The 27,412-nt window shown below is 38.7% G+C and overlaps 1 protein-coding gene across 8 annotated transcripts in view; it reads left to right on the top strand.

Moving 5' to 3' along the window:
• The window catches only part of AVL9 (AVL9 cell migration associated), a 92,130-nt gene that overhangs the window by 53,188 nt on the left and 11,530 nt on the right, over positions 1-27,412 (top strand). For 3 of the 8 annotated variants that reach the window (XM_063667398.1, XM_063667400.1, XM_063667401.1), the window contains 10 exons: positions 1,876-1,965; positions 2,768-2,834; positions 4,253-4,293; positions 5,085-5,123; positions 9,082-9,151; positions 9,452-9,987; positions 20,751-20,897; positions 23,304-23,523; positions 25,384-25,476; positions 26,054-26,171. In XM_063667398.1, the coding sequence (XP_063523468.1) occupies positions 1,876-1,965; positions 2,768-2,834; positions 4,253-4,293; positions 5,085-5,123; positions 9,082-9,151; positions 9,452-9,987; positions 20,751-20,897; positions 23,304-23,523; positions 25,384-25,476; positions 26,054-26,171 (1,421 nt within the window). Of the gene's footprint in view, positions 1-1,875; positions 1,966-2,767; positions 2,835-4,252; positions 4,294-5,084; positions 5,124-9,081; positions 9,152-9,451; positions 9,988-20,750; positions 20,898-23,303; positions 23,524-25,383; positions 25,477-25,825; positions 25,861-26,053; positions 26,172-27,412 lie in introns of those variants that run through there. The other 5 variants (XM_054495857.2, XM_054495859.1, XM_063667399.1 and 2 more) reach the window with 4 other exon arrangements.

Genomic DNA, 27,412 nt, shown 5'->3' with positions numbered 1-27,412 from the left:
AGCTCAAGCAACCCACCTGCCTCAGCCTTCCAAAGTGCTGGGATTGCAGGAGTGAGCCATCGTGCCCAGCCAAAATCTTATTTCATCCAAAACAAAATTTTGAGGATGAGAATATTTCTTCCAAGAAGTAATTTTATACATAAGGCAAGAACAGTCTCCTAGAAAAGGAATGGCTGTGGCCAGGCATGGTGGCTCATGCCTGTAATACCAGCACTTTGGGAGGCCGAGGTCGGCGGATCATGAGGTCAGGAGTTTGAGACCAGCCTGACCAACATGCTGAAACCCTGTCTCTACTAAAAATACAAAAAAAAAAATTAGCCAGGCATGATGGTGCGCCCCTGTAATCCAGCTATTCAGGAGGCTGAGGCAGGAGAATCACTTGAACCCAGGAGGTGGAGGTTGCAGCGAGCAGAGATCAGCCACTGCACTCCAGCCTGGGCGACAGAGGGAGACTCCATCTCAAAAAAAAAAAAAAGAAAGAAAGAAAAGAAAAGGAATGGCTATTACGGAAGACCCCAATGTCAGAAAATTGATCGATTATTCATCTGATTCCTGTACACAGGTTTGAGAAGAGTAGCCTGAAAAATATACATGAGTGAATAGCTTTTTTATACTGGACCAGATGACAGAAGAGTAAGAGTACCAGATATTAAAGGAAGTGCAACATGTTAAGAGGCTTCCTGAGTAATCATTCTTCAAAGAATGATTACAATAATAATAGATGCCATTTATTGAGTGCCTATACATCAGGCATTAATTCTGTACCAGATACTTTTTATATGTAATTGTCATTTCCATCCTTATAACAATATTGAGACATATTTACTGTTCTCATTTTATAAATAAAGGCATATCTCAGAGAAAAAATGTGTAATTCTCACAGACATGTAACTACTAAGTGATAAAATTGGGGTAAAAAAATCGAGTTTTATCTGTCTCTAAAGCAGACACAAGGGATGGGAAGAGGGTAGCTTACTCAGAAAGGTCTGGTTGTGGTTTTTCTGGTCTATGTATTGAAGTCTATGTATAAAAATAAATGATTTTATACTTTGATGGGAATCATGATATATTAACAGGCATACTGGGAGACTTCCAGTATTACCTGTTTTTAATTAATTGGAGTATATATACATCATTGGTCATTGCATCCTGAAATGGACATAGAAGTGAGAAAACATCTAGAAAAGAACATTACAAATAAAAAGATGAAAATGGTAGAAGATTCTAAGTAGAGAAATAAGGATTAAGGGATAACTGCTCAAATATATAAAACAATATTATGATAAAGGACACAAACTAGTTGTGAGCCTCCACAGAGGACAAAAAAGGGAAATGAACTTAAATGTAATCATGAATGTTCAAATAGATACAAAAACAGGCTGTTATAAGGATGATTGAATGTCGCTACAGGCCAGCAAAACAGTGTGCAGAATTAGAATATGTTTTAAATCATACAATAGTAATACCTAATGTTTGGATACTTTCTGTGTGTCAGATACTTTTTACCAAGTGCTTTTACCTGTTATTTAATCCTTAAAACAGTCAAGTAAGATGTACTATTTTCATATGCCCATGTTCAGATCAGCAAGCAGAGGTGGAGAGGTTAAATTCCCAGAGCTGAGTGATGGAGCCAGGCCCAGCAAGTCTGAGCCCACACTCTTAAGCACTGTACTGTCAGTGTTTCAGGTACTTTTCACTTGTAGCCAAAGAACAGATGACTTCACGGCTTTCAACTATGAATAATACACACTAAAGTTGATAGTTACTTTTTTCTCCAAATTAAAAAGTTGTGGGGTTCTGTTTTACTATTATCAACCAATTTTACTGTTATCAACCAATTATTAATCAATGGTAATTTCTCTTTTTTCCTTTAAGCCTCTGTATGGTTTACTTCAAGCAAAACTTCAGCTCATTACACATGCATATTTTGAAGAGAAGGATTTTTCCCAAATTTCTATTCTAAAGGTAACTTTATACCCCTCTATAGGTGTGTTTGGCCGAAGATAGACTCATGAATCAAGTAAATATTGTCAGTAGTACTGTGAAGGATAATTACTACCTTAAGAAAGACATTCTAATGTGAAAACACATTTGCATTAAAACATTGAAAGACTAGGAATCTGCCCAAATACTAAATTTAACCAAACTTTTTTTTTTTTTTTTAAGGAAATAATGACTACAAATAGCTATAACTAACAGTAATGTTTCTCTTAGTGGATAATAGCCCTTTTGCTATGCCACTGCTTCTATAAATTTGCTTATCTCATTAATAAACTGCACAGTATTTTTATATATTAGATTTCTGGTTCCTAGTTCCCAATACATAGACCAGAAAAACCACATGATTATTTTATTGAAAATGGATAGCATGTTTTCCTCAGTGCTGCCATTTATGTAAAGAATATGGATGTCTCTTGGATTCTGGTGGGAGTAGGACAGCTAGGGACTTAGCAAGGGAGCAGAGGGAATTTATACTAGGAATTCATACCACTATGTGAATGAATCACACTCTAAAATGTAGAGGGAGAAAGGAATACCCTGAGTAGCTTTTCATACTCACTGCCCACATCTCTTCTGATACTGCTCATATACAGAAGAGAAGAAATGAGAACTGGCAAGGTTGCAGAGAGGCTTGATTGTTTTTAAATTTAGCACCTAGCAGAACAAACTACCTCAATTAAGGAACCAGCTTTTTTCTGATCAATATATTTCTAATTCAGATCTAAAATGATAGTAAAATGTGCTAAATTCAATCTGTATTTTATAGGAGCTTTATGAACATATGAATAGTTCCTTGGGAGGTGCTTCATTAGAAGGATCTCAAGTATATCTTGGTAAGTAACTGACTTACAAGTTGAAAGAGATTCCCTCATTTCTATTTGTTTAGCAAACTGAGTTGCATGTAAAACTTTGATTAGAATTATATCTCTATATGGGATCTAAATTCTTCAACATTTGATGCTGTTTCTTCCTTAAATATCTTCTTAGCCAGTGTTTATACTGAGAAGAGTATTAGAACATACCAGGTTTACAACTATCAACGTACAAGGTGAATTTCTGCCTTTTTTTTTTTTTTTTTGAGACAGACTACCTCAATTACCATTGAAAATGGATAGCATTTTCTCACCCAGGCTGGAGTGCAGTGGTGTGATCATGTCTAACTGCAGCCTTGACCTGGGCTCAAGCAATTCTCCTGCCACAGCCTCCTGAGTAGCTGGGACCACAGGTGCATGCCATCACTCCCAGCTAGTTGTTTTTTTTGTTTGTTTTGGGGTTTTTTTGTAGAGACAAGGTGTCCCTATGGTGCCCAGGCTGGAATTTCTACCTTTTAGGATAGTAATGGAAGGTTTTTATTGTTTTTTCTTTCCCTTGCATTAATGCTGACCAGCTTAATTCCCTATCGTAGCAGATGAAGCAAGAGAGGGCTGCTCAGCTCTTTTCTATTCTAAGATTCTTCAGGTTAGGGATTTTTGTTTAATTTATACTATCTTGACAACCCAGAATATCCATTGGTAGCCAAGATATTCAATGGGCAACTCAATAAATATCCATTTTGTGATTAAAACTTTTTAATCACATAGTGGTTTATGCTCACTCAATTCCAATTTCAGCATGCAGTTGCCAGTTGTAGTTTATGATTGCAATCCTCTGTGTAATGTAAACTATTCTGCATAATATGAGGCCCTATTCTGAGAACATATTTTGTCTAATTTTCACTTGTACTGTGTTGTTTCAGGCAGATGATAGACTGTGTTTCAGAAATAATAACATATGAAGTGCCATGACCAAAAACCTTGTTTAATCATTGATTGCCACTATAATATAAACTATATCATTTCTAAACTTGTGTAGTTTATGTTTATAGAATGGGGAAATGTGTTAGACCTGCACTGTCCAAAACAGTAGCTACTAGCCACCTATAGCTGTCTATATTTAGATTAAAATTAATAAAATTTTAATAAAACTTAAGTCAGTTTGTCTCAGTCACACATGCCACATTTCAGTTGCTCTGTATTGGCTACTGTATTGGACAAGACAGGTTTAAAATATTTTCATCCTTGCAGAAAGTTGTGCTGAACAGCACTGTTTCTGAGTATATGTGTACCTAATCAAACGTTACAGAAATATTTGGATATTTGCATATTCCTACTTTTTTTTTTTTAACCTTTCTTTCTGTTAAGGGGAAAATAACCTTTCTTCAGCAAAAACATGACATTGTAGTCACAGTTTAGCTTTTTTGTTAACATTGTAGGTCTGTCACCTCGAGATCTTGTCCTTCATTTTCGACACAAGGTATGGTACCTTATTTAAATAAATTTATGATGTACAGTACTAGAATGGCCAACACTGTTCTTAGTGTACTCATTTAACTGCCAAATTCAGTGTGCTAAATTGAATGCAGATTGTGGCATACCATGCTTTAGTTCTTCTAAGATGTACTTGGCCTTATAACTATACAAAATTAAAAGTGTTGGTAGTGCTTGTATTGTAGAAATTTGAAAGAGCACAAATACTGTTTACTTCTTTGCAGCATAGAGTAATTTTTTCTATTGTTTTTGCAATTTCATCTATCATGAGATTAGAGTGGAAAGAAACATGTTTTGATCTTGCAGAATATTTTATATGTTGCCCTGAGAATGGAGCATTTTTCAATAAAACATCTATATATACCTATACCTTCTGATCTTTATTATTAAAGCAGATGTTGACTAGGATATAAACACATTGATTATTTACTTAAAAAACATTTACTGAGCACCTGCTATGTGAACACTCTGGACATCCAGAAATAAAGTATTTATTTAAAGAGCAGGGTCCCCTTTAAAGAGCTTACAGATACTTCAAGCAAAAATGGTACCACCCCTTCAAGAAAAAATAATTTCAGTTAGAGATTTAAGTGATTCTCACATTTAAGAGTACACAGGTAATATTTAACTTCTCAGTATAAGTTCATAATTTTTCATGTACTTTTTAAAGTGCTGTATTTAGTATTACTGATTATGGTTATGTTTTAGGAGGGGAAAAGATGAATTACAGGCTTGAGTCTCTCATTTCAATACAACATTTTTTTTTTCCTTTTGCAGGTCTTAATCCTATTTAAGCTAATTCTTCTTGAAAAAAAGGTACGATCCCAAGGGATGAAAGGAACGATGGAGTATTTAACTTTTATTGACTTTTTTTACATTATTTCATAAAATTGAAACTAATGATAAAGCATTAAGATACTTTTTGCCAATCATTGTGGTGAGCTGAAGCACATTTTCTTGTTCTCTGCCATAGAAATATAAATTCATGCAGCTTTTCTGTAGGTAACAGACAACTCAATTTTAAACTGTCTTAAATAAAAAGGACATGTTGGCTCACTTTAGATTTCGGGATTTGACTCAGTGGCTCCATAGTGTAATTAAGTGCCTAGTTTTTTCCATCTCTTTGCTCTACAGTGCACAGTGCTAGCTTGTTCCAGAGCCTCCCTGGTAGTATAGGGAACTGTCAACAGTAATTGGGTTATTTGCTTCCTCAATCATAACTGCTGGCAGAAATAATACCTTCTCCTAAACAATCTAATAAGAATTCTTGGCTGGGCACGGTGGCTCACACCTGTAATCCTAGCACTTTGGGAGGCTGAAGCAGGAGGATCACTTGCCCTCAGGAGTTTGAGACCAGCCTGGGCAACATGGTGAAAGAAACCCCATCTCTACAAAAAATACAAAAATTAGCTGGGTGTGGTGGCATGTGCCTGTAGTCCCAGCTACTTGGGAGGCTGAGGTAGGAGGATGGCTTGAGCCTGGGAGGTGGAGACTACAGTGAGCTGAGATCGTGCCACTACACTCCAGCCTGCAAACAGAGCCACTGTCTCAAAAAATAACAATTAAAAAAACAATAATTCTTTCCTTCAATTTGTTTGGGCCTATTACAGGCCACACACATGGCTACTCCTGTGGCCAAATACATGTTTGCCCTGATTGGCTTAAACTTGGGTTCCTGACCACTCCCTAATACAAAGGGATGGGTTTGCCATGATTGGCTTAGTCCCAAGGCCAAATCTGACCTACTACCTATTGTTATACATAAAATTTTATTGGAAATCAGGCCCATTTATTTACTTGCTGTTTATGGCTGCTTTCAGACTGTAGTGGCAATGTTGAGTAGTTGTGACAGACCATATGGCCCGCAAAGCAAAAATATTTATCTGACCTTTGATAGAAAAAGTTCACCAGCCTTTGGTTTAGACTAATCAGGAGCCATCCTTGGATCTGGGCCAGTTTTATATACCGTATTACTGTCCCTAGTGGAGCAGGAGTTGAAAGAATGTTGGGGAGTCGACTATGCACAATATCCACTTTAGTTCATTACCTTAAAAATATTCCTTTGACCCAGTAATTTTCCTTTTAGAGATCTATTTTCCAAAATTAATTTGAATTGGACACAAAGCTCTAAGAGAGTCTATCACAGAATAATAAATTATAAGTGAGTAACTATTAGTTTATCTTGTATGTTGTATATAATTTCAGACAATAAAAAAGACACTAAGATGTTTTTATTGTTTTAAAGATTTTCATGGCAAGTGAGAAAAGTTTGTCTACAACATGTCAAGCCTATGATCGCAATTTTATAAATGAATATATATTAATTGAAATGGGACTGGAAGTAAAGATATCAACCTAGTTTGGTGAGAACATAGGTTATTTTTTTTAAAGGGAATATTTTTCTGTATCCTATTTTTCTATAAGAAATATATATTCCTTCAGGCTGGGCACAGTGGCTCACGCCTGTAATCTCAGCACTCTGGGAGGCTAAGGTGGGCGATCACTTGAGGTCAGGAGTTTGAGAACAGCCTGGCCAACATGGTGAAACCCCATCTCTACTAAAAATATAAAAATTAGCCAGGCATGGTGGCAGGTGCCTGTAGTCCCAGCTACTCAGGAGGCTGAGGCAGGAGAATTGCTTGAACCTGGGAGGCAGAGGTTGCAGTGAACCAAGATCGCACCACTGCACTCTAGCCTGGGTGACAGAGCGAGACTCCATGTCAAAGTGAATGAATGAATGAATGAGTATTCCTTCAAACAGAAAAAAAGATAAAGTTTTTTTTTAAAAAATGAACCCAACATACCAGTGTGGTGTTTCAAAAATTTTTATTTAATTTCTAAAATTGTGATAAAACACACACACAACATACAATTTATCATCGTAACCATTTTCAGGTGTACAATTCAGTGGTATTACGTACGTTCATGTTATGCAGCCATCACCACCATCCAGCCACAGAACACTTTGAATTCCTTTTTATTTTTTGAGACAGGGTATAGCTCTGTTGCCCACGCTAGAGTGCAGTGGTGCGATCATGGCTCACTGCAACCTCTAACTCCCAGGCTCAAGCAGTTCTTCCACCTCAGCTTCCTGAGTATCTGGGACCACAGTGCTGGGATTACCGGCAGGAGCCGCCACACCCAGTCTGTATTCCTTTATATATGTTCATTTTTTCCCCTGAATCATAATACCTTGAAAGTAATTTGTAGACATTATGGTACTTCACTCCTAAATAAATACTTCAGGATATATTTCTTAAGAAAAAGAAAATATTCCTACATAATTGGAATACCATTTTCACATTCAGGAAATTTAACATTGAGATAATAAGATAAATCTGACATACAGTCCATTTTCAAATTTCCCCAGATATGATAATGTCCTTTGTAGCTGATGTTTTCTTTTTTTATTATTATTTAATTTTTTATTTTAAAGAATAGAGATAGGGTCTCGCTGTGTTGCGCAGGCTGGTCTTGAACTCCTGGCCTCAAGTGATCCTCCTGCCTCAATCTCCCAAAATGCTGGGATTACAGGTGTGAGCCACCAGACCTGACCTGATTGTTGTTTTCAGTCTGGGATCCAGTCAAGGATCATGTACTGCATTGCTAGCTCTCTTTTATTTCAAAAAGGTCTTCCACCTCTCTCTCTTTTTTTGTTTGTTCTTTTCTTTCTATATTTTGTGACACTGGCATTTTAAAAATAATCAAGACTAGTGTTCTAGGGTGAGATTTGTTTGTTTTCTTGTGGCTAGTTTCAGATTAAACCTTTTTAGCAAGAATCCTACACAGGTAGTGGTGTGTCTCTGTCAGGACATAATATCAGGAGGCCCATAATTATTTGTAGTAGTAGTATTGGTGATGTGAAGTTTGATCATTTGGTTGAGGTGGTGGTTGCCACCTTAATAGCTAATCTGTAGAATGATAAATTTCAGACATTGTAACTATCTTGTTTCACAGTAGTTTTAGCATCTGTTGGTAATTTGTACCTAAATCACGGTGGATACTAAATGGTGATTTGTCTATTAGTACTTCTATGTTTATTAGCTGTTATTCTTTTTTTTTTTTTTTCCTTTTTTTTGAGACAGAGTCTCGCTCTGTCGCCCAGGGTGGAGTGCAGTGGCATGATCTCAGCTCACTGTAACCTCCACCTCCCGGGTTCAAGCAGTTCTCCTGCCTTAGCCTCCTGAGTAGCTGGGATTACAGGTGTGTGCCACCATGCCTGGCTAATTTTTGTATTTTTAGTAGGGACGGGGTTTCAGCATGTTGGTCAGGCTGGTCTCGATCTCCTGACCTCATTATCCGCCCGCCTTGGCCTCCCAAAGTGCTGGGATTATAGGTGTGAGCCAGCCACCAAGCCCAGCAGCTGTTATTTATTTTATTTTTTTTTTTTTTTGAGACAGAGTCTCGCTCTCTAGCCAGGCTGGAGTGCAGTGGTGTGATCTTGGCTCACTGCAACTCTGCCTCCTGGGTTCAAACGATTCTCCTGCCTCAGCCTCCCGAGTAGCTGAGACCACAGGCGTGTGCCACCATGCCCGGCTAAGTTTTTGTATTTTAGTAGAAACGGGGTTTCACCATGTTGGCCAGGATGGTCTCGATTTCCTGACCTCGTGATCTGCCCACCCTGGCCTCCCAAAGTGCTGGGATTACAGGCATGAGCCACTGCACCCGGCCAGCTGTTATTCTTATATAAAGAATTTTTCCCTCTTTTTTATTTGTTATCATTATGGACGGCTTCATGGGTTTTCTAATTTGATTTTGATTGACTCCATTCCAGGTTCTTTTTTATATTTCCCCAGTGAATAAATTGGTGGGTGCACTGATGACTGTGTTATCCCTTTTTCCAGGTAAGAAAACAGCAGTATCTGCTCTTTATTTTGTTTAACTTGTAATGGAACCTAAACTTTTAGAAATAAAGTTTCAAAGATAAATTCGTTAGGGTTATCCTTTCTATTTTAATATGACATTTTCCTTTTGGAAATAGGTTTCCCTCTTTTGTCTGGGTTTCTTTCTGTTCTTTTTGTTTTTAATTAAAATGTGTACAAGCATAGCTTATTAAATTTTATAGGAGAGTGTACTAATATATAGCTCTTAGGTTCTTCCATATTATTATAAGCCAAGCTGTTCTTTAATATTGCATATTTTAGGCATGATTGAACATGGTCTCAGTGACTGTTCTCAGTATAGACCCCGGAAGAGTATGTCTGAAGATGGTGGGCTTCAGGAAAGTAACCCATGTGCAGATGATTTTGTTTCTGCATCCACTGCTGACGTTTCACATACCAACTTGGGAACTGTCAGGAAAGTCATAGCAGGAAACCATGGAGAAGATGCTGCCATGAAGACTGAGGAGCCTTTGTTCCAAGTGGAAGACAGCAGCAAAGGGCAGGAACCCAATGATACCAATCAATATTTGAAACCTCCATCTCGCCCATCTCCAGATTCTTCAGAAAGTGACTGGGAAACTTTGGATCCTAGTGTCTTAGAGGACCCCAACTCGAAAGAAAGGGAACAGCTGGGATCAGACCAGACAAATTTGTTTCCAAAGGACTCTCTCCCCTCAGAGAGTCTTCCAATTACTGTACAACCTCAAGCTAATACGGGACAGGTAGTCCTGATACCAGGGCTCATTTCGGGTTTGGAAGAGGATCAGTATGGCATGCCCCTGGCCATCTTCACAAAGGTAAAGTGTAATATTTTTTATTGAATTCTTTAAAGAATTTGAAAAATCCTTTTGGAGTTTAACTTTTGATATTCAACACATGTTCAGGTGGAAAAATTTCCTTGAAAACTGTAAAGTATATACCAAATATATAGTACTGTGGCATCCGTGACCATAGTATAAGTCTATAGGGAAGTATATAGGGGATTTTGATTGGTAAATGTTTTGAAACTTAGTAGATATGAGTCATATGCACAATCACTCTCTTGGGTCTATTTTTAATTATTCATGTTTCTCCTTAAAAAAAGAATTAAGGAAGTCCAGACAGCCTTGATTGCACTCAATAAATACAGGCACACCTCAGAGATACTATGGTTCAGTTACAGAACACTGTGATAAAGCAAGTCTCAGGAATTTTTTTGTTTCCAAGTGCATATAAAAGTTATGTTTACACTATACTGTAGTCTATTAAGTGCGCTGTAGCATTATGTCTTTTTTTTAATGTACATATCTTAATTTAAAAATACTTTAGGCCGGGTACAGTAGCTCATGCTTATAATCCCAAAACTTTGGGAGGTTGAGGCAGGAGGATCACTTGAGGCCAGGAGTTTGATTAGCCAGATGTGGTAACTCGCACCTGTGGTCCCAGCTACTTGGGAGGCTGAGATTAGGAGGCTCGGTTGAGCCCTGGGGTTGAGGCTAAAGTGAGCTGTGATCACGCCACTGTACTCCAGACTGGGTGACAGAGGGAGACTATTATTTTTTAAATAATGAATGTTTACTATTTAAAATTTAATAATTATTTTAAAAACACAACAAAGTAAATAAAACTTAATAATTATGTTAAAAGCACAATAAAGTGAAGTACAATTAATTATTAAATAATTTTTAATTTATTTAAATATAAATGAATAAAGATCCTTTGTTGTCATTTCAACAACATTCACCACATCTTCTTCACTAGGAGCAGACTCCATCACAAGAAACCACTCTCCTTATTCACCCCTAAGAAGCAGCTCCTCATCTGTTCAAGTTTTTATCAGTAGATTGCAGCAATTCAGTCACATTTTCAGATTCCACTTCTAGTTCTAATTTTCTTGCTGTTTCCATCAAATCTCCCCCAAGGTCTTGAACCCCCCACAGTTATTCATGAGAGTGGTATCAACTTCTTCCAAACTCCTGTTAATATTGATATTTTGACCTCCTCCTGTGAATCACAAATGTTCTTAATGGCATCTAGAGTAATGAATCTTTTCCAGAAGACTTTCAATTTACTTTGTCCAGATGCATCAAAGGAATCACTATCCATGGCAGCTATAGCCTTATGAAATGTGTTTCTTAAATAATAAGATTTGAAAGTCAAAATGACTCCTTGATCCATGGGCTCCAAAATGAACGTTGTGTTCCTAAGCATGAAAAAAACATTAATCTCCTTGTACATCTTCATTAGAGCCCTTAGATGACCAGGTGCATTGTCAATGAGCAGTAATATTGTGAAAGGAATCTTTTTTTATTTTCTTCTGAGTAGTAGGTCTCAACAGTGGCCTTAAATATACAGTAAACCATGCTGTAAAGAGATGTGCTATCATCCAGTCTTTGTTTTTCCATTCTAGAGCACAGGCAGCAGATTTAGCATAACTCTGAAGGGCCCTAGGATTTGGGGAATGGTAAATGATCATGGCTTTAACTTAAAGTCACCAGCTGCATTAGCCCCCAGTAAGAGTCAGCTTGTCCTTTGAAGCTTTAAAGCCAGGCATTGACTTCTTCCCTACCTACAAAAGTCCTAGATGGCATCTTCTTCCAATAGAAAGCTGTTTTGTCTTTATTGAAAATCTGTTGTATTCAAAATCTGTAACTACCTTCATCAATGACCTTAGCTAGATCTTCTGAATAACTTGCTACAGCTTCTTCATCAGTACTTGCTGCTTCACCTTGCACTTTTATGTTATAGAGACGGCTTCTTAAACATTGTGAGCTAACTCTGCTGGCTTCATACTTCTGTATCTTCTCAGCTCTCTCAGCTTTCATATAATCGAAGAGAGTTAAGGCCTTGCTCTAGATTAGGCTTTGGCTTAAGAGAATGTTCTGTTTGGTTTGATCTTCTATCCAGACCACTCAAACTTTCTGCATATCAGCAATAAGGCTGTTGTTTCACTTTCTTACCATTTGTGTGTTCACTGGTTTAAAAAAAAAAAAAAAAACTTTTAGTGGCACTTTTAATTTCCTTCAAAAACTTTTCTTTTGCATCGACAACTTGGCTAACTGTTTGGTGCAAGAGGCATAGATTTCTGTCTGTCTCAGCTTTCGACATGCCTTCCTTACTAAACTTAGTCATTTCTAGCTTTTGATTTCAAATAAGATGTGAGACTCTTCCTTTTACTTAAACACTTAGAGGCCATTGTAGGGTTGTTAATTTGCCTAATTTAAATATTGCTGCATCTCAGGGGATAGGGAGGCCTGAGGACAGGGGAAGAGACAGGAATGGCCAGTCAGTGGAGAAGTCAGAACACACACAACATTTATTAAGTTTGCTGTCTATGTGGGCGTGGTTCATGTCACCCCAAAACAATTACAATAGTAACATCAAAGATCACGGGTCACAGATCAACATAACAAACACAATAATAAGGAAAACGTGTGAGATGTGAGAATTACCAAAATGTGACAGAGACAGGGAAGTGAGCACAGGCTGTTGGGAAAATGGCACTGATAGACTTGATGGTTGCAGGGTTGCCATAAACCTTCAGCTTAGAAAAAGCACAATAAAGTGAAGTACAATAAAAAGAGGTGCCTATATATTTTTAAATACTACAATTTTAAAAGAAAAAAGCTTAGATGTCTAACTTATATCACTTATAAGTGAGGCAGGTTATAACTAACAAATACAAATATACATATGTATTTACTAAGTATACTTAACACATACACTTATTAAGTGTACTTATATTAGTAAACTTCATTTGAATATAACAGTGTTTTGGCTAATTGTTCTAACACTATTTTTTAATCTTTTAATAAAAACCATTCAGAATGTATTTGAAATTTTTTAATAACTTAAACGCAATATAGTAAATCAAATTGAATCTTTAATTCACAGTCTTTTCAGGATATCATTTCTTAATGTTAGTATGCATTAAGATGAAGCAGTCAACTTCACTGGGTCAAAAGTTACACTGTACTGGACATAGTGTCTCACACCTGTAATCCCAGCACTTTGGGAGGCCGAGGCGGGGAGGACTGCTTGAAACCAGGATCTAGAAACCAGCCTGTGCAACAAAGCAAGACGTCATCTCTACAAAAAAGTAAATTATCTGGACACAGTGGCATATGCCTATAGTCACTGCTACTTGGGAGGCTGAGGCAAGAGGATCTCTTGAACCCAGGACTTTCAGGCTGCTGTGAGCCATGACTGTGCCACTGCACTCCAGCCTGAGCTTTAAGAGTTTAGAGTAAGACGCTGTCTCTATATAAAAATAAATAAAGTTACACTGATGCTGAGACATATTCTGGAAGCTACATTGTTTGGATGTTTTTTTCATCCTTTGCAGAAAAACTTTTATTGCTATTTGTGAATTGTTTTTCAAAGGAGAGCAGAAAAAAAAATCTATTTCATTTCTTATTCTACAAGTAGAGTTATCCCTCATTATTCATGGCGGATTAGTTCCAGGAACTTCCCCCATACCAAAATTCGAAAATGTTCAAGTCATTTATATAGAGTGGCACAGTATTTGCATATAACCTGTGCACATCCTCCCATATATGGTTTTTTTGTTTTGTTTTGTTTTGTTTTGTTTTTGAGACAAAGTCTCGCTCTGTCCCCCAGGCTGGAGTGCAGTGGCGTGATGTCTGCTTACTGCAACCTCCACCTCCCAGGTTCACGCGATTCTCCTGCCTCAGCCTCCCGAGTAGCTGGGACTACAGGTGTCCATCACTCTGCCCGGCTGATTTTTGTATTTTTAGGAGAGACAGGGTTTCACTATGTTGACCAGGCTGGTCTCAAACTCCTGATCTCAGGTGATCCACCCACCTCGGCCTCCCAAAGTGCTGGGATTACAGGCATGAGCCACTGTGCCCAGCCTCTCCCGTATACTTTAAATCACCTCTAGATTATTTATAATACCTAATGCAATGTAAATGCTATGTGAATAGTTACTATGCTGGGGTTAATTTAGTATTATTTTTCTCAATATTTTTAATCCAAGGTTGGTTGAATCTGGTATGTGGGAACCCATGGATGTGGAGAACCAACTGTATTTATTGCCCTTCCATGAGCCAGACACCATACTAGATTCTGAATTCTTGCCATCTGTGATCTTGCAGTCTACCATGAAAGGCAGTCTACCACCTTTTCAGTTACTAGAACAAAGTATTCTGTTTTTCCCTGAATACTGTCTGGTATCCATGAAGTAGTATTCCACTTTATGTGGAAAAGAAAGATGGGTAGTGTTGGCTTGAACAATGTATGTATTCCTCTTCTATATTATTCGATAAATTATTTCTGGGTTTACCCAGCTTTGCAAAAATGTACTTGCCCAGAGTCATTGTTGGTGAATAGTTAATACAGAATGCCATCTTTGTTCATTTTGTAACCTGCTTGGGATTCGGAAATTATCTTAACTGATTTCATGATTAAATCAATGCAGTTTCTTAAAACTGGAATTTAAGAACTTGGGGAGAAAACTCAGGTTTCTCAGACTACTGGTAAAGCAAGTAGCCACAAATTGTGGGCTTTCTGAGCTGTGTTATGACTTCCTATACCTTTCGGAGCCCTGACTTTGCTATTTCACCAACCTGCCCTCTAATTTTTACTATTGTGAAGATATCAAGAGGGAAATTAACTGGAGAGGGATTTTGGTTTTGTCAGATTGCTGACAAATTAAAGCAATGTAAAGATGTATTTTGTGTCTTGTCAATAAAGCATGTTTAGCGGAATATTAGATTTGTGTGCCGTATACAGTATCAGTATTAAATACATGATGGGCTTACTAACATCCCTATAAATATTTCTTTTTGGTTTTATGTTACTAACATCCCTATAAAATATTTCTTTTTGGTTTTATGTTTTTGAGTGTTTGGATGAAAATCTAATTTCTTTAATCACAGTTTTAAATGCCAATGCTGACTTTTTCATGTCAGTAACTTTGGAATATAAAATATTCTTAAAAACGAATTGTCTTTAGGCTTTTTTCTCTTGAAGATCTTAAAATCCTTGTACAGAAGGAATTAGGTTAGCAAAACATTTTGAAAAGTAATTTTAGAAATAGCCAGAGAGAAGCCTGGGTGCCTGGGGAATATTGCTGAAGTAGAGTAGTTATCATATGAATAAATGGAAACAAATTTCTACAGAATAAAACAATTATTTCCAGAAGAAAGTCTTCAGCCTCCCAACTTTCTAATCCTCTCTCTGGTACTTGAACTTGCCTGAGGTTGATGCCTTTCATGTCAGTTTCAGAGAGGAGGCTTACTATGTAAATGCTGTGGATACTAGCTTCTAAAATATGCTTCTCAGGAAAGCCTGAGAGCTGATTCAGGAAGTGTAGAGAAGAAACAGCTGCTAAGGAAGAAGAGGTGGGGCTAGAGGCAGCTGTGGGGTAGGCTGCCCATAGGGTGATGGGAAGGCAACTGGGACACTGAAGGAGAGGTAGGAAAATTAGAGGATGATTTGTGCCTGTGTAATATTTATGCTCTGCTGCTCCATCACTTTCTAACCAGGGGAACATTGAAGGGGAATGAGGGAAGTGGAAAAAAAGATAAAGAGGAAGATACAGTAGCTATTTTCTGATGTGAAAAGACAATCCTGAGGGCTTTTCTTCCATTCTTCCCTGATTTTAAGTCTTCCCATCTTGTTACTGAAAGTGTTCTGTAATTGGCTGCACATTGGAGCAAAATAGTTAGTGGAGGACTGGCCAGAAAGGACTGGAGCCCTTGGAGCCCCACCTGACTTAATCTCATGCATCAACTTTCTCCCTCTTTTCTAGTTATGAGATTATTGCCATTATTTAGTAAAATTAGTTGAGTCACTATAATGCAACTCTATTTAGAAATTACCTCAATGCGACTGGGCGTGGTGGCTCACGCCTGTAATCCCTGCACTTTGAGAGGCCAAGGCAGGCGGATCACCTGAGATAGGGAGTTCAAGACCAGCGTGACCAACATGGAGAAACCCCGTCTCTACTAAAGATACAAAATTAGCTGGGTGTGGCGGTGCATGCCTGTAATCCCAGCTACTTGGGAGGCTGAGGCAGGAGAATTGCTTGAACCCAGGAGGCAGAAGTTGTGATGAGTGGAGATTGCGCCATTGCACTCCAGCCAGGGCAACAAGATTAAAACTCCGTCTCAAAAAAAAAAAAGAAAGAAAGAAATTACCTCAATGCAATTATTGTTGATTAAAAAACTTTAAAAGAGCTAAGGGCAGAATCACTTGAGCTCAGAAATTTGAGACCAGCCTGAGCAACATAGTGAGACCTCAACTCTACTAAGTAAAGTTAAAAAATTAGCTGGGGCCAGGTGCAATGGCTCATGCCTGTAATCCCAGCACTTTGGGAGGCCGAGGCGGGCAGATCACCTGAGGTCAAGAGATCAAGACCATCCAGGCCAACATGGTGAAACCCCATCTCTACTAAAAATACAAAAATTAGCTGGGCGTGGTGGCACACACCTGTAGTCCCAGCTACTCAGGATGCTGAGGCAGGAGAATCTCTTGAACCCGGGAGGCGGAGGTTGCAGTGAGCCGAGATCGTGCCACTGCACTCCAAAAAAAAAAAAAAGGCTGGGTGTGGTGGCATGTGCCAGTAGTCCCAGCTACTTGGAAGTCTGAGGTGGGAGGATCACTTGAGCTCAGGAGGTCAAGACTGCAGTGAGCCATGGTCATGTCAGTGCACTCCAGCCTGGGCAAAAGACCAAGACCTCATCTCAACAAATTATTATTATTTTAAAAAAATTTTAATTATTTTTTTAATCTTTTTTTTTTTTTTTTTGAGACAGGGTCTCACCACTCTTACCCAGCCTGGAATGCAGTGGTGCAATCTCGGCTCTCTGCAACCTCCGCCTCCTGTGCTCAAGCGATCCTCCCACCACAGCCTCCCAAGTAGCTGGGACTACAGGCGCCTGCCACCACGCCCAGCTAATTTTTTGTAGAGATGGAGTTTCATCATATTGTCCAGGCTGGTCTTGAACTCCTGAGCTCAAGCAGTCTGCCTGCCTTAGCCTTCTAAGTAGCTGGGACTACAGCTGTGAGCCACCACACCCAGCCAAAATAATAATAATAATGTTTAAGGCTAGTCAAATGAAGCACTGGGGATTGAGAATAAAAATAAAATTGTTTTTAAATTTAATTTTTAAAAAAGTTACCTCAATCTATGGCCAAATAAATGTGACTTTTGGCCAGGTGCGGTGGCTCACGCCTGTAATCCCAACACTTTGGGAGGCCGAGGCGGGCAGATCACGAGGTCAGGAGATCGAGACCATCCTGGCTAACACGGTGAAACCCCATCTCTACTAAAAATACAAAAAAAAAAAAATTAGCCAGGCATAGTGGTGGGCACCTGTAGTCCCAGCTACTCGGGAGGCTAAGGCAGGAGAATGGCGTGAACCTGGGAGGCGGAGCTTGCAGTGAACCGAGATCGCACCACTGCACTCCAGCCTAGGCGACAGAGCGAGACTCCATCTCAAAAAATAAATAAATAAATGTGACTTTTAGTGTTTGAGAGATAAGGAAGATTATTTCAAGTATTGTTCTGTTTTGCTGAGTCTTAAAACTTTTTTAAAGAGCAGTAGCCATTTCTTTGTTTGGCTTTTATTGTATCTGGTACTTTTTAAAAAAATACACAATTGCCTCCCCCAAAAGATGACTTAATTTATAATTCCCTTAAGTTTCATTTTATTTGTAACTTTGTTTGTTTGTTTTTGAGATAGAGTTTTGCTTTTCACCCAGGCTGGAGAGCAGTGGTGGGATCTCAGCTCACTGCAGCCTTGACCTCCTAGGCTCATGGAATCCTCCCACCTCAGTCTCCTGAGTAGCTGGGACCACAGACGCAGGCCACCATACCCGGCTAATTTTTGTATTATTGGTAGAAATGGAGTTTCACCGTGTTGCTCAGGCTGGTCTCAAACTTCTGAGCTCAAGCAGTCTGCCCGCCTTGGCCTCCCAAAGTGCTGGGATTACAGACATGAGCCACCACACCTAGCAAGTAATGCTACAATTTTAAAGCTATTTTGAACTACTTTAAATAATTTTATAAATATGTAATGTTTCCACATAGTTCAATATTTGAAAGATTTCAAAGCATCGCTAATAAAAAGTCTCCCTTCCATTCCATCCCCTGCTATCCAGCAGCCCTCTCCAGTGGCAACCAACATTTTCACTGTCTTATGTTTTCTTCTGGGGGTATTCTATGCAGAAACAAATGCATATTTTCCCCTCCCTTTTTACAAATGGTAGCAGAATGTGCCCATTTTTGCCCTTTATTTTTTATTTATTTATTTTTATTTATTTATTTATTTTTTTGAGACAGAGTTTTTCCCTTGTCACCCAGGCTGGAGTGCCGTGATATGATCTCAGCTCACTGCAACCTCCACCTCCTGGTCTTTTCAAGCGATTCTCCTGCCTCAGCCTCTTCAGTAGTTGGGATTACAGGCACTCGCCACCACGGGTCCAGCTCATTTTTATATTTTTAGTAGAGACGGTTTCACCATGTTGGTCAGGCTGGTCTCAAACTCCTGACCTCAGATGATCTGCCCTCTTCAGCCTCCCAAAGTGCTGGGATTACAGGTGTGAGCCGTCGCGCCCAGCACTTTTTTTATTTTTCTTTTTTCTAGAGACAGTGTCTTTATGCTGCCTGGCCATTCTCGAACTCCTGGGCTCAAGCAGTCCTCCCACTTTGGCCTCTCAAAGTGCTGGGATTACAGGTGTGAGTCATCATGCCCAGCCCGCTTATTCTTTTTTTTTACATCATATTTTTTTATTTTATTTATTTTTTTTGAGATGGAGTCTTACTCTGTCGCCCAGGCTGGAGTACGATGGTGCCATCTTGGCTCACTGCAACCTCCACCTCCTGGGTTCAAGCGATTCTCCTGCCTCAGCCTCCCGAGTAGCTGGGATTACAGGTGCCCACCACCATGCCTGGCTAATTTTTGAATTTTTAGTAGAGACGGTTTCAGCATGTTGGCCAGGCTGGTCTTGAACTCCTGACCTCAAGTGATCCGCCTGCCTCAGCCTCCCAAAGTGCTGGGATTACAGGCATGAGCCACCATGCCCAGCCCATAATATTCTTTGGAGATGAACATCATCACTTTTTATGGCTGCAGGTTCATTGCATGGATGAACATTTATTTAGTCCCCTATTCATGAAGAGTTTGGATTCGAGTTTTTTGGTATTGCATTTATTTTCATAAATATAATATCACACATGATATAATATTTGTAGGATACTGTAGGATAAATTACAAGTAGAATGCTGGGCCAAAAGGCATACATATTTATAAATTTTTAAAGGGTTTTTAAACATTTTTTAAAAGCTTTGACCTTCTTACTTTTTAAAAACATACTTTTTAGTTTTGTTATTATTATGAAATATAATACTGATTCTGAATGAGGAGCCTGGGTTGAGAAGCTCTATACTGAGCATCTCTAATGCAAAGGTATGGATTTATTTTTGCTGCTTCTGTTAAGGTCTGATCAAACAACAAAAGACATTTTCAAAAGTAAGAATATAATCAAATTACTAGACATATATTTCAGCTTTTGGAAGTCTTCCCTTTCATGTTAAGTATTTAACAACCACCTGTTAGTTACACACAAAGCGCTCTCCTAGTTGCAATAAAGAATATCAAGTTGCAAAGGGGATATCTCCTGCCTTCAGAGAGATTTGTCTCATGATGTAAACACGACATTATCCAGATGACATAATTCTGTGTTTTAAAAAGTGATGAGATGTAAAAAAATAAAACTTACAGAACTTGAGGCTGAAAACAAGTTGAGGGGCTCAGTGAGTCTGCCTTCCTGGCTGTATATACAAGTCATGCCGCTTGTTGAAAACCCATTCTGATTTAGAATCTTTCAGCAGAAATTGCATATCTTCCTTCAGTGAATCATTCCAGTGTTAACACTTGTACTCTCAGGAAGTATGCTGGATTTTTTGTATACTTAGATGCCTGCTGCAGTTTAGCAATTCCACTGTAATTTTTGGAGCAATGCTGTTTTCAAATAAAATTCAAATGGAAATTAATTAAATACACAGATACTACCAGTGTCATTTTTGCTTTAAATATTTAGTAGCAAATATCTTGACATCTTTTTGCATGATTTTTAACATAGGACAGTATAACAAATGCTATGCAGTACTTTGCTATTCTCCTAATAGTGCTTCGGTGGTTATGTGCAGATGGCATGTATTTTAAATTTTTAACAGCCTTCTACTAAACAATGTACTTACTAACAGGCTTAATGCTTCATTTCCTAAACGAAAAGGTTCAATTCATTAGTTACTGTAGAGGCTCTTAAATTGAATGAGAACAAAGTGATCAAGAAAGACAACCTTCATATTGAACCACATTGCCAAGATTTGACCATTCATGGAGGCAATTAGCTAATCATTAACTGGACTTACTGTAGTCAAGACTTGAAGTTCCCCTGGAATATTATTTTATTGAGTCAAAGATTAGCTGACTTACAGACAGGGCAAGGAAGAATGGAAGTTTCTTTTCCTACTGTTAGCTCGCTAAGTTTAAAGAGAAAGGTAACCCTTTACTTTTCTGATATTTTCTATTACTCTTCTAATTCATAGGGATATCTGTGTTTGCCTTACATGGCATTGCAGCAGCATCATCTTCTCTCCGATGTCACCGTTCGGGGGTTTGTTGCTGGAGCTACTAACATCCTTTTTCGACAACAGAAACACCTCAGTGATGCCATTGTGGAAGTACGTTTATGTGTGAGTGTGTGTATTTGGCCCTGCTCATCCCAGTTTTCCTTTCTTAACTACAATTATGAATACATAGTAACAATATTAGTAATGATGATAACTGCATACTGTATGCCATGTATTCTAAGTATTTTATGTGTATTAATTAGTCTAATTCTCATAAAAACACCATCAATAGTACTGTCCTATCCATATTTTATACCTGCAGAGGCTAAGGAACAGAGAGATGAAGTGATTTGTACAATATCAAACAGCCAGTAAACAGGTAAACCAGGATTCCAGCCTGGGCAACTGGGCCTACCACTACCTCATGATTTTTAACATGTGTTTGTTGTTTAAGTAATTTCAATCCTTCTAGCCTGTTTAGAATGCTCTTGATACTAAGACGAAAGCTAGGAATAAATATTTGATATCAATATATAAGAAATTTAAATTTAAATGTAAAAAAAATTTATTTTACAACTGAAATAATCTTTTTTTTTTTTTTTTTTTTTTTTGAGACAGAGTTTCGTTCTTGTTGCCCAGGCTGGAGTGCAATGGCGCGATCTCAGCTCCATGCAACCTCCACCTCCTGGGTTCAAGCGATTCTTCTGCCTCAGCCTCCCAAGTAGGTCGGATTACAAGTGCCCGCCACCACGCTCGGCTAATTTTTTCTATTTTTAGTAGAGGTGGGGTTTCACCATGTTGGCCAGGCTGGTCTTGAACTCCTGACCTCAGGTGATCCACCCACCTCGGCCTCCCCAAGTGCTGGGATTACAGGCATAAGCCACCACGCCCAGCCTGAAATAATTTTTGAGAAATTTTATGAGGCTTGGCACAGTGGCTCACACATGTAATCCCAGCACTTTGGGAGGCCGAGGTGGGCAGATCACCAGAGGTCAGGAGTTCAGGAACAGCCTGACCAACATGGTGAAACCCCGTGTCTAGTAAAAATTCAAAAAAATTAGCCAGACATGGTGGTGCGTGCCTGTAGTCCCAGCTACTCAGGAGGGTGAGGCAGGAGAATTGCTTGAACCTTGGAGGTGGAGGTTGCAGTGAGCCAAGATCGCACCACTGCACTCCAGCCTGGGTGACAGAGTGAGACTCTGTCTCCAAAAAAAAAAAAAAAAGCCAGCTGCAGTGGCTCAAGTCTGTAATCCGAGCACTTTGGGAGGCTGAAGCAGGTGGATCATTAGGTCAGGAATTCAAGACCAGCCTGGCCAACATGGTGAAACCCCGCCTCTACTAAAAATACAAAAATTAGCTGGGCATGGTGGCAGGTGCCTGTAATCCCAGCTACTCAGGAGGCTGAGGCAGGAGAATCGCTTGAACCCAGGTGGCAGAGGTTGCAGGGAGCCAAGATCGTGCCACTGCACTCCAGCTTGGGCGATAGAGTGAAACTCTATCTCAAAAAAAAAAAAAAAAAAAAATTCAGCCACATTAAGGTTTTTGTAGTTTCTGACAGAAAGTATGAAAACATGTTTCTTGGGTGAATGGTTATAATATAATGAAAGTCCAGGATTCAAAGATGTATTTATTATAATCCCAAATTTGAAGAAGAAAAAGTATATACATTTTCCAAGACAGGAGGATACAGATGGGAGGACCATAGAGCTGCTTCAACATTATTGGTTACATTCTAGTTCTGTAGTTGGTTGGTGGGTTCGTAGGAATTTCTTTTATTATTATCCTTCAAAACTAACCTGTAAGTTACATGTATTTTTTAGTATATCAAATATTACACAATAAGATATTCTAAAGTATCTGGCTGGACACAGTGGCTCACGCCTGTAATCCCAGCACTTTGGGAGGCCGAGGTGGGCGGATCACAAGGTCAGGAGATTGAGACCATCCTGGCTAACATGGTGAAATCCCATCTCTACTAAAAATACAAAAAATTAGCTGGGCGTGGTGGTGGGCGCCTGTAGTCCCAGCTACTCAGGAGGCTGAGGCAGGAGGATGGCATGAACCTGGGAGGCGGAGCTTGCAGGGAGCCAAGATTGTGCCACTGCACTCCAGCCTGGGTGACAGAGCAAGATTCCATCTCAAAAAAAAAAAAAAAAAGACTATTCTAAAGTATCTGCACTCAAAAAGTATTTAAGGAATTATACTTGTTAAATGTGTTCATTTCTGCTAGTGAAATAAAGGTGATTTTTTACATGTATTTCTATATTTTCCCAAATATTTGCAATCTAGGTGAGTAATTTTGTAATTTAAAATACTATATTTATGTGTGTATTTTCTAAAAACAGAAAATGAGCGTTTTATAAATAGAAAACTTCAGTGTACAAACCTCTTTCTTAGACTCACCTTTTGAGAATGCTATTATTCATATTTTTTATTTCCAGCTCCACCTTCCCCGTAGTTACTCTGTAAAGTGTTGGCATGGATGTCTGTGTGAATGCCCAGACTGACTTGTACCTGGATACCCTCTAGGTAGAAGAAGCTCTGATCCAGATCCATGATCCAGAACTCAGAAAGCTGCTTAACCCAACCACTGCAGACCTAAGGTTCGCAGATTACCTAGTGAGGCACGTGACTGAGAATCGGGACGACGTCTTCCTAGATGGCACAGGCTGGGAGGGAGGTGACGAATGGATCCGGGCCCAGTTTGCAGTCTACATTCATGCCCTGTTGGCTGCCACACTGCAATTAGGTAAGAAACCACACGGAGCATACAGCTACCTGTTTTACTATAATTTTTCATTTTGTAACATTTATGAGATTTTGGATTGCACAATAAATACATATTCCTTATAGAAAAATTACCAGTTATTCCCTCATACAGAAATAGCCACTTTTAACGTCTTGAGTACTTTATACTTCATGGCCTTGCAGATCTTTTCCTATGCATGTATTTTGGATTTTTGTTTTATGGTACTTTTGGTGGTCCTTTTACAAAAATGGATCCCTTTATACATGTTTTCTGAAACTTTTTATTACTTTATAATAGAAACAACACATACCAACATAACATGAACATATATCATCACTTTTACATGACTGCTTCATATTCATATCAATATTTGGCAGCTGTTTATGAATACTGCCTACATGTTTTTTAAGATGTATAAAGGGAGAAAGAATATAAAAAATAGAAATCATTGAAAATCATGTTGTAAATGATTAAATCTTCAAATTTATAACCCATTCTAGGAAATATTATTATTCCTATTAAATGGTTAAAATGAGGCAGGTAAACATGGACTTACTCTTGCATTAAAACTATCTCATTCCCCTTGGGAAAAAAATATATAAATAGTCAAAATGGAGCTCTGCAGTGAGCTTTTCACCTTGGACATTTGGCAGACATTTATTAGAGTTGTTAAAAATGTGTTGAGCTTGTGTTTTTGTTTCAGTTAACTAACCATTATTTTTTTAATTGCGATGAAATACACATAGCATAAAATTTACCGTCTTTACCATTTTTAAATGTACAGCTCCACAGTGGCATTAGATACATTCATTGCTGTATCAGCAGATTTTTTTAATCACCACCACCACCACCACCACATGCTCCCAGGTTAGTTGTTCACAGTGCACACAGGAGTTTTAAAGCAGGTTTCGGGAGAGTTTTTCATTTGTAAAAGACAGCTGAGGAACAAGTCCTCATTTGTTAATGGGATATTTTTAAATGTTTGCCACCACTACCAGCGTAGCAGCTGAGACACCAAAATTAAATCCTTTAACCCCAAATCATTTGGTAATCTAGAAAGAAAACTTCAGTCTCCACTGTCATGTAGCTTAATTAATTTGCCTTTTTAAAAATATTTGCCCAGGAGGCTGTAAGCACTGAATAATAGTAGCTCACTTTTTTTTGAACATTAAATATATGCAGGGACCAATGTTCTGAGCACTTTACATCTAGTAATTCATTTCATCCTCACAAGGTACCTTGTCATTGCCTTTTACAGAAGAGAAAATGAAGCTCACAGAGGTTAAATAGCTTGCTTATCTATCTGATAAGAGGCTTAGGCAGGATCTGATCCCAAACAGTTTGGCTTAGGCCCATACTCTTAACAAGTAACAAGGTCAAAAGAGGAAATTCAGCCCAATGAACTGCTTGAGGAAGTGTTCTTAGAACAACTTCTTTATGCTGTGTATAGAACTGTGTATCTCATTCCTTTCCTAGCAACAAAAGGTACTTTGTATTTCACCTTCAAAGCAAACAACATGCAATTAATATATGAAGTAATCGCCATTTGTATCAGTTCTCCAAACTATTTCTAATCTTCCAAGCAGAGGAAACACACATGGATGCTTTCCCATGGTATTGATAAAGATGAAAATTTTATCAGTTTTCAGTATATTCTTTTAAGTCTTTTTTTGTTTTTTTTTTTTTTTTTTGGAGACAGAGTCTCGCTCTTGTCGCCCAGTCTGGAGTGCTGTGGCATGATCTTGGCTCACTGCAACCTCCATCTCCTGGTTTCAAGTGATTCTCTTGCCTCAGCCTCCCGAGTAGCTGGGACTACAGGTGCCTGCCATCACGCCTGGCTAATTTTTGTATTTCTGGCAGAGACAAGGTTTTGCCATGTCGGCCAGGCTGGTCTCGAACTCCTGACCTCCAGTGATCCGCCCTCCTTGACCTCCCAAAGTGCTGGGATTACAGGTATGAGCCACCGCACCTGGCCTTTTTTAAGTGTTTTTGACAGTGAAATGCTAGGAAATTCAAGAATGAAACACCAAATAAAGTCCAAAGAAGAGAACATCATGACTGAAAGAACCACTTTGTATATTCATTCTTAATCTTTTTTTTTGTAGAAAAATGGCATTTATAAAAAAGTAGAAAGATATCCCAATTGCCTATGCCATACATATAAATCAGTATGTTTATTCACTGTCAAGCATACAGTTTTTGATTAATTAATACTATCCTCATAATGGAAGGAGAACATGGAAATATTTTGGAGTTGTAAGGAACCTTGGAAAATATCTGGCTCAACCCTCTTATTTTCCAGTTAGGAAAATGAAGTTCTGAGTGATTAAGTGACTTGCCAAAGGCCACATAGGTCCTTAACAGGATTTCTGGAACTAGACCCAAGTTTCCTGACATCTGGTAGGCTATCTCCCCCCAAATATGGGAGGGCAGTGGGATAAAGTCGTTCCTTTACCCTTTTTGGTTGTAATCTTCATATCCCTGAATGGCTACAGCCCAGCTCAACTTCTTTCAAATATTTACTTGACAGACAATGAAAAGATATTATCGGACTATGGGACAACTTTTGTTACAGCATGGAAGAATACTCACAACTACAGGGTGTGGAACAGCAACAAGCATCCAGCACTTGCAGAAATAAATCCAAAGTAAGCGCATCCTCTGAAGATTGACAGTACATAAATGGTTGGTTTATGAGTGCCCAATACAGAGAAAAATCTATTTTAACTTTGATATTGTGAATATCTTCAAGAATCCCCTTAAGTAGGTCATAAAAAGGCTCCCAAATGTAGAGAAACAGCTTAGAAACGGCTTCCATATTCAGATTGTTATACAAAAAGCATAAGCATTATGGGAAGCACTAACATTTCCCTGGCTCTCGATGTGATTCAGAGAGGAAGTCCCTAGCACTTGGTGATGCTCAATACACAATGATTCTTCTCTTTTTCCCTGGAGCTGTTCTTTTAACAGAATGGTTCAACAAGATAGAATCCTAGAAGGAAATACCACTGGTTTACTGCATGAGTAAAATTAGGAGGCGATTTTAAAACATGATGTATGCGAAACCAATTAAAGTTAATATCTGAGGCTGGGCTCATGCCTGTAATCCCAGCACTTTGGGAGGCCGAGGTGGGCAGATCACCTGAGGTCGGGAGTTCAAGACCAGCCTGGCCAACATGCTGAAACCCATCTCTACTAAAAATACAAAAAAAATTAGCCAGACGTGGTAGTGGGCACCTGTAATCCCAGCTATTTGGGAGGCTGAGACAAGAGAATCCCTTGAATCCGGGAGGTAGAGGTTGCAGTGAGCCAAGATCATGCCATTACACTCCAGCCTGGGTAACAAGAGGGAGACTTTGTCTCAAAAGAAAAAAAAAATGCATATTCTCACTCATAGGTGGGAATTGAACAATGAGAACACATGGACACAGGAACGGGAACATCACACTTCGGGGACTGTTGTGGGGTGGGGGGAGGGGGGAGGGATAGCATTGGGAGATATACCTAATGCTAGATGACGAGTTGGTGGGTGCAGCGCACCAGCATGGCACATGTATACATATGTAACTTACCTGCACATTGCACACATGTACCATAAAACCTAAAGAATAATAATAATAATAATAATAATAAAAAGAAAAACAAACAAAAAGTTAATATTTGGACTCCTGGATATACAGTCAGACCTGGTTTCCACATCAGACTCTAAAATTCAACAAAACTTAATACCTGCTGTAATACTGAATGTTGATGACGAAGGCTTTATCCCACATAGGCATAAAAGGCCGTTGATTAGAGCCATTATGAAACAATAGCATCTGAGTGTGAATACAACAGAGAGCACTGAAGGAGATCAGTTGATAAAGTGGATACAGGAACTTGTTTTCTA

Source organism: Pongo pygmaeus, chromosome 6, assembly GCF_028885625.2.
Source record: "Pongo pygmaeus isolate AG05252 chromosome 6, NHGRI_mPonPyg2-v2.0_pri, whole genome shotgun sequence".
Taxonomy (NCBI): Eukaryota; Metazoa; Chordata; class Mammalia; order Primates; family Hominidae; genus Pongo; species Pongo pygmaeus.
The sequence above is the reverse complement of the archived record's forward strand: the minus strand, read 5'-3'. Positions and strand labels throughout refer to the sequence as shown.